Here is a 6553-nt window from a genome sequence, read left to right on the forward strand (position 1 = left end):
TGAGCATTCTCTGACCAGATGAAGAGCTGGATCAGGTAGCATACCTGCTGAAAAGCAGTCCACAAAAAGCAATTAGCTTAAAATCAGAATTTCAGAAGAGCAGCTAGAAAGAGGTTAGACAGAAACAGGACAATACCAAAGAGTCCCTTTGAAAAAACAGTCAGATTACATTCTTATTAACTCATCTCTTTTCTAGCTTGATGATTATTTTCCAGCTAAGAAGTTTTGAAGTTTAAATTCAGCATTCTATAGGGATTTTTCTCTTCTCACATATTAAAAAGAAAAAAAATATTGCCGGCCAAACAATACTTCAACACAAGTGATAATATATAAGCCCACCCACTCTAGGTATTCAGAACTGTCAGAGAAGAATGGGGATGACTTCTCTAGCAATGAATGGTGTCAAGGTAGCTAAATGTCACCTCCCACTTGCAAAACAGATTCAGAGATTTCCTCTGCTGCTTCCCCTGAAGAAGCAGGAATTAGATTAACACTTTTTCCTGCTCAGGTATAGATCTCTTACAAGTTTACAAATACCACTTCTCACTGTGCTGTTCCACATCTAGAAAATATTTGAACTGTAAACTCTATCATGAGGGAGCTGACTGCCTACATATTTACTTTATTAGGAACTGGGAAATTTTACACAGTACAAGACAACAAAGATGGGGCTGGAACTTTCTGCTACAAAATTGAATGCCTCTTGTGAGAATCTGACAAAGTTTATTTGGCATTATTCAGTTTGCTGACTTTATAAACAGTATTACCAAACTCGTCATTGTTTCTAACAACATTGTATTACTATCTGAAGTAACAGCTGTATAAAAGCGTAACAAGCCACATACTTTCAGATCAAAGGCAATATGATTAATTTCCCAAAATCTTTTTGGTTTGCACAGAAAGCAATGTTTCCCATCAGCACAGCATTTTCCACAACTTCAGAAATGAAAATTTGACCCTATGTTATAGAAATGCAGACTCTACAAATACTTTAAAACAGTATTTTGTAAACCACCTGTAAAGTGCTTGCTAAAGTATGGATCTTCTCTGTAACTTCTTCAGCACCACAGTTCCGAACTCTGTTGTGGGATGTTCTCAAAGGTGGCCGCCTTCCTATTTGATCCCTAAGAAAGTTGTCTGAATCACTGGATGAATCTGCCATTAGTATCTCGAAACCTAGGCAGGAAGACCAGAAAAAGTAATGAATGTTAAATCCTGATTGTAACTGAACAGTGTCTTACTTTCACAATATTCCCAAAGCAATCTCATAGACTCAGACTACATTTACATTAGTGTTTCTGGTTCCGGTCAGGATGTACTTTTGAAGCAAGTCTTCCAACTGCTTCTCAGTTATTGTATTTGTTCACACCATGAAGCAGTGCCAAGATGCAAGAGGCAGAGCCCATTCCAAGAGAACTAAATCAAAAGATGCACTTTCACTACCTCTAAGTGCTCAGTATCCAGGATAAGACCATAGTCCAAAGCAAATTCTCCCCCCAAAACACTGGGGACATCAGCTCTTTATCAAGTGTTCTGCTCTGCAGAACCATTCTCCTTTGCCTCACACTACTTGCTAAGCTATATTCAGATTGGCCAGGGCCAACTAAGACAAATAACCCCAAGTAACTAACTGTCTGAAGCAAGCCTATGAACCAGTATCTTAATGACTCAAGGAGAACTGGTGATATTATGGAAGAAGGCAAATGCAGTGTCTTAAAAAGAAGGGAAACGAAAGAAAACTGTGGCCAAGAAGTTATAGACTAGACTAAACAACTTAATTTTAGTATGTGGAAAAGATTAAAATAGACTATTTTAAGTTTCCAGCAAAAGATCTGTTCTCAAAAAATAAAAAAAATAATTAAAAAAGCGCAATGTATCCATTGATATCAAATCAATCAACCTGGTAATGAATAACTAAATTTGTTAAACAGGGAAGAAGCAGTAGAGGTCACTTTTTTTTTTTTTAAACCTTGGACACACATGACATTCACAAAAGTAAGCTAAAGAAACATGAACTAAATTAAGCTTTCCTAAAATGGGAGCAGAACTGGGTGAGTACCAGAACTCACAGAGCAGTTCAGAGAAATTACGTGTCAAATTGGAGAGAGGTACCAAGTGAGAACCTATAGTGAATCCACTATATATTTTCATTAAATGAAATGCAATATAATATGTTTATTAAATTTGCAGCTGACACTATTTGTCCAACTGGACAAATACAGCAAGGAAAACAAAAGCTGGTAAGAGAAAGAGGGAAGAAAAGGCTATTCAAGAGCTTTAGTATTTCAAATTGAATATGCATCAGCAATGTCATATTCTAGAAAGAAAAAGCTAACATTATACAAAATGTAAAAATAAAGGTAATTTTGTAAATTGTGAAATATTATTTATATTATCCAATGTTAATTCAACATAACCCAGATTACTATGTTGATGCTGGGGCAATTCACTTGACTATAATTCAAAAATTACTTGAGGTAGAAGAAATATGGCTTGTGAGGAAAGAATGGGGATTGCTGAGTCTTAAGAACAGCAAGGTAAAGGAGGGAAAATTGCATAACAAACATCAGACACGGGAAGAGAAATTATTAAAAACTACAGACAGCTATGACCAGTATAGGAAAGTCAGACATAAAATTATGACCCTCAAAAGGTAGGCTAGATAGCAATTTTTTCTTAAACTATTACACACTGCAGCAGTTTGCCTAAAGGTCACAGAATCACTATCATAAGATCTGTGTTAACGGCATCTGCTGGGAGAAACAGTCTGAGCCTACTCTGGGGAAGAGGAAATAGATTGGCAAACTCTTGAACTCCCTTTAGCCCTGTAGTCAACCCAAAAAAGCCACAGTAAAAGTGTCATTCTTCTAGCCATTACAGCTGAAGTTTCCCAAAGAAACCATGCATGAGTTTCAATTCTTATATTGTATTTTATACAGAGGCGACATGATGTTTTTCCAGAGCATTATATTTAATTTTTAAAAGGTTGTAAATTTGTGTCCCCCAGACTTGGATAGAAACCTTTCAAACATCGAAGGAGAGTAAATCAACGTACTCAGTCTGTGCTAAAGTACACTAATATTCCTTACATTTTCTGAAGTGATGAATTTATCTCATCTTCCCTTCCCTTATCTCACTAAAGCACATTTTTACTGCCAGTATCAGAATTCACTACTCCAGTGCCTCTCATTCTAGTCAGCTGAAATAAAGTCTAAATGAGGCTGAGAAAGCATAAACACTGAGCACTAGGAAACACAAAATATGGGATATTTTCAAAGACAGAGGAAAATAAAAGAAATAAAACACCAGTCGAAATAACAACATAGAATAATATTCATTTTTACCATAATTCAGTACAAAAAAAACCCAAACAACTTACTCTGTCCTGCACATTACTACATCAAGCGGTATTTTCCCCTCGATCTTTACTAGAACAGACATCAGCAAGATCCATATTCCAACACATAGACCACAGGTATCACTGATAAGCATGAAATGAGACTTCTCTCAAACAAGTTTGGCATCACCTGTTCTAGAGTATTTTTGAATTCCTTCTATAACTGCAGTGTCAGTTCTCCAGGCGGAAACATCTCTTTTGGATCTTACCAAGCATGACAAGCAGCACAATCGCTCAAAACCCAAAAAGTCACTTATTCGGTGATCAATTTCCTCCAAGCTTAACAAAGATTTTCAGTTTCAAAGCATTTTGTGAAAATACCTTTAAGACACCAAGTAAAGGGGAGACCCTATTAATGGCCATACTAAGAATTAAGCACAAGATCAGCCTTATTAGGGATCAGAAACTCAACTCTGAGACATTAATCCACAGCAATCTAGTCTTCATCTACTCATGGACCTATGTACCAGCATATTTTGCCTGACTGTTATTCTTACAGTCACAACACATTTAATTTTAATGATCATAGCAAATGGTTGATGGTCTGTATCTGTCATACATTATCTCAACTACAAAGTCATAGTAAATGTTGTTTTGGCAACTTAGATTCTTCAGAACTCCATTCACAGTTTCACAGGAAGCAAATTCTCTTTTCCTCCTAAACTGGGCAGAAAAGCATATGTTGGATTTACTCTGTATGTAGAATACCACACAGAAGTATCCCATGAAAGCTAAAAACCTTACATCACACAAATCCTATAGCTTGTCTGTGAGTCAAACAGCTCCAAGTGAAAGATTAGGCTTAACTCTTAATTCCACCCTGTCACATTTCTTTCTAGAAGCTGAGAGCCCAATAGTAATATCACTTACGACATTATCAGTTTCACATTAGTGAAACTGATGGCTTTTTAAGGATAAGTTTCCTAGTGCTCAGTGTTTATGCTTTCTCAGCCTCATTTAGACTTTATTTCAGCTGACTAGAATGAGAGGCACTGGAGTAGTGAATTCTGATACTGGCAGTAAAAATGTGCTTTAGTGAGATAAGGGAAGGGAAGATGAGATAAATTCATCACTTCAGAAAATGTAAAGATGGCTTTTTAAGGATACCTGACTAGACAGAGAAATTAAGAACAATGAGACACATAAGAGCATTCAAGTGATAGAAAGTGTTTTAACTCATTTCCAGATGAAATGGCATAAGCCAGCAGAATTCCAAAGGTTAGTTATTGCATCTCAGCTGATGGGAACTAAATTCTTAAAAATTTCTCAAACTCTTTTGAGAGTGGGCCTCTGAACATGGCCCTACATGTACCCCTGGTTAGACAAGTATTGCAACTTGTAATGTCAGAAAAGAGACAGGGACTGATAGAAATCAATGAAAAACAGCAGTTGACTTATCTGCTGAAAACGTCATTCTCAGAAGTGTCTCAACCCTAAGACCCCCAGCTACTGAAAAGCTATGACCCTGGAGAAAACAAAAGGGAAATCAAGATTTACAGCAGAAAAGATTAATGGGTTTGTTTTCATCTGTCCAAAAATAAACTTATTAAGGTATTTACTGGCCAAAGCTCTGAAGAAAGGCTAGTAAACAAGATAAACATAAAAGAAAACACTAGACACAGGAGGACATTTTGTCTGAAGAAAACTTTCTATTTATGGTTAAGTAGCATTCCTCTTTGTTCTCATGAGCAACCTAAGAGGAACCATAAGTACTTTTAAGTTTTGTTTCATATAAAGCACCATCCTCATTTTTAAAGCAATTACAGAAGTTTCATTTTAGATTTTAAAAAAGTCATAAAGTAGAAATTTGTACAAATATTCTGTATGCACATTTGCCTATTAATTTAAACCAAAAAAAAAGCCTATTGTCACTTTTTCCAAAAACCTAGACTGATTTCAGCACATGATCATACAACCTACTTGACAGTGAGCATCATTTGTCATTTACTGGTTTTTAGTCTACCCAAACAGATTATAACCTTTCTTGCACTGAGGAAAAACATCAACACTCAGTATTTTCCTTCCCTGTAGAAAACAGGGCTTCAGTTTCACTGAGGACTCTCCTGTTAAGAGATCTGCAGGGTAAAGCAAACATGAAGTACAGCTGACAGTCTCCACAGCAAGTTCTCCAGCTCAAGTAAGCAAAAGATGAACTCAGTATACACAACCTGATTACTTCTCAAGTGTTTTTATTTGTTTAGCTCCACGCAGACTAATCTATCACTAGGTAACGAACTTAGTGCTAAAGGCATGTTTGAAGCCCTATAGTTAAGACTGAGCATGACAAAAAAATTCAACAGCCGTTCCAGAAAGGGACAACATGACACCTGAAAGGCCTTTTCCTTCAGTGCTTCTAACTGAGCCAGAAGAAGTATTCAAAAAGCCAGGAAGGTGATCCAACATGGTGTCATTTCACCATTATGGTTTCAGACACCAGTACTACATTTTATTGTCAACTTGTGACACCATGTTGCCATCACTCTTCATCACCACGACACAGAAAACGGTTCTTTCATACTGTTCACAGCAAGTAAGCTCAACTAATGCCCTCTGCAAGTCCTCTTCTCGCCGTGCACGTATCGACCTTCACTAACACCTGACCTCATCTCTGAGGGCCTCCGGGATCTTTTGCCCCGGACAGGACCGTGAAAGCCCCGGGGGCAGCGGGACATCCCCAGAACGGAGCCGGGCTCACCGACGGCCGGGCCTCCGGCAGGACCACGGGCTGCCCCGGCTGCCGCCGCGACTCGTGAGTAACCCCGCGGCCGCCACACCCTGCGCCTCCTGCCGCAGCTCCGGCTGCCGCGCCGCCCGGCGCCGCTCACCTCAGCGCCCACCCTCCCGCGGAGCTCCGCACCCCGCCAGCCCCGAGCGGCAGCGCAGCCCCTTCCCGCACGCCGCTCTGGCCGCAGCCCCGACTCCGGCCTTCCCGCGCCCCCAGCGCTCACCGCACAGCAGCTGCGGGAGGACGCCCCACCTCCCCAAGGCGAAGCCGACCCCTTCCCCGGGCACACCCAACAGCCCCGCGCACCTCCTCACCTCGCCGCTATGGCAACTTGAACTAGCCGCCCTGCCGCCAGCTGCCGGAGCCGCCTTCCGGGCGCCAGGCCCTCCCGCAAGGCTCTGTGGGACAGGTAGTCCACGAGCACAGGCCCG

At 40.0% G+C, this 6553-nt stretch overlaps 1 protein-coding gene across 10 annotated transcripts in view; it reads right to left on the bottom strand.

Moving 5' to 3' along the window:
• CEP128 (centrosomal protein 128) overlaps positions 1–6553 on the bottom strand; it is a 138455-nt gene extending 131902 nt beyond the window's left edge. For 7 of the 10 annotated variants that reach the window (XM_072865405.1, XM_072865404.1, XM_072865399.1 and 4 more), the window contains exons 1-2: positions 6437–6553; positions 1016–1176 (exon numbers count right to left, since the gene is read on the bottom strand). In XM_072865405.1, the coding sequence (XP_072721506.1) occupies positions 1016–1162 (147 nt within the window). In that variant the 5' untranslated portion in view covers positions 1163–1176; positions 6437–6553. Of the gene's footprint in view, positions 1–1015; positions 1177–6428 lie in introns of those variants that run through there. The other 3 variants (XM_072865398.1, XM_072865402.1, XM_072865403.1) reach the window with 3 other exon arrangements.

The sequence above is a fragment of the Ciconia boyciana genome, chromosome 6 (genome assembly GCF_034638445.1).
Source record: "Ciconia boyciana chromosome 6, ASM3463844v1, whole genome shotgun sequence".
NCBI lineage: Eukaryota > Metazoa > Chordata > Aves > Ciconiiformes > Ciconiidae > Ciconia > Ciconia boyciana.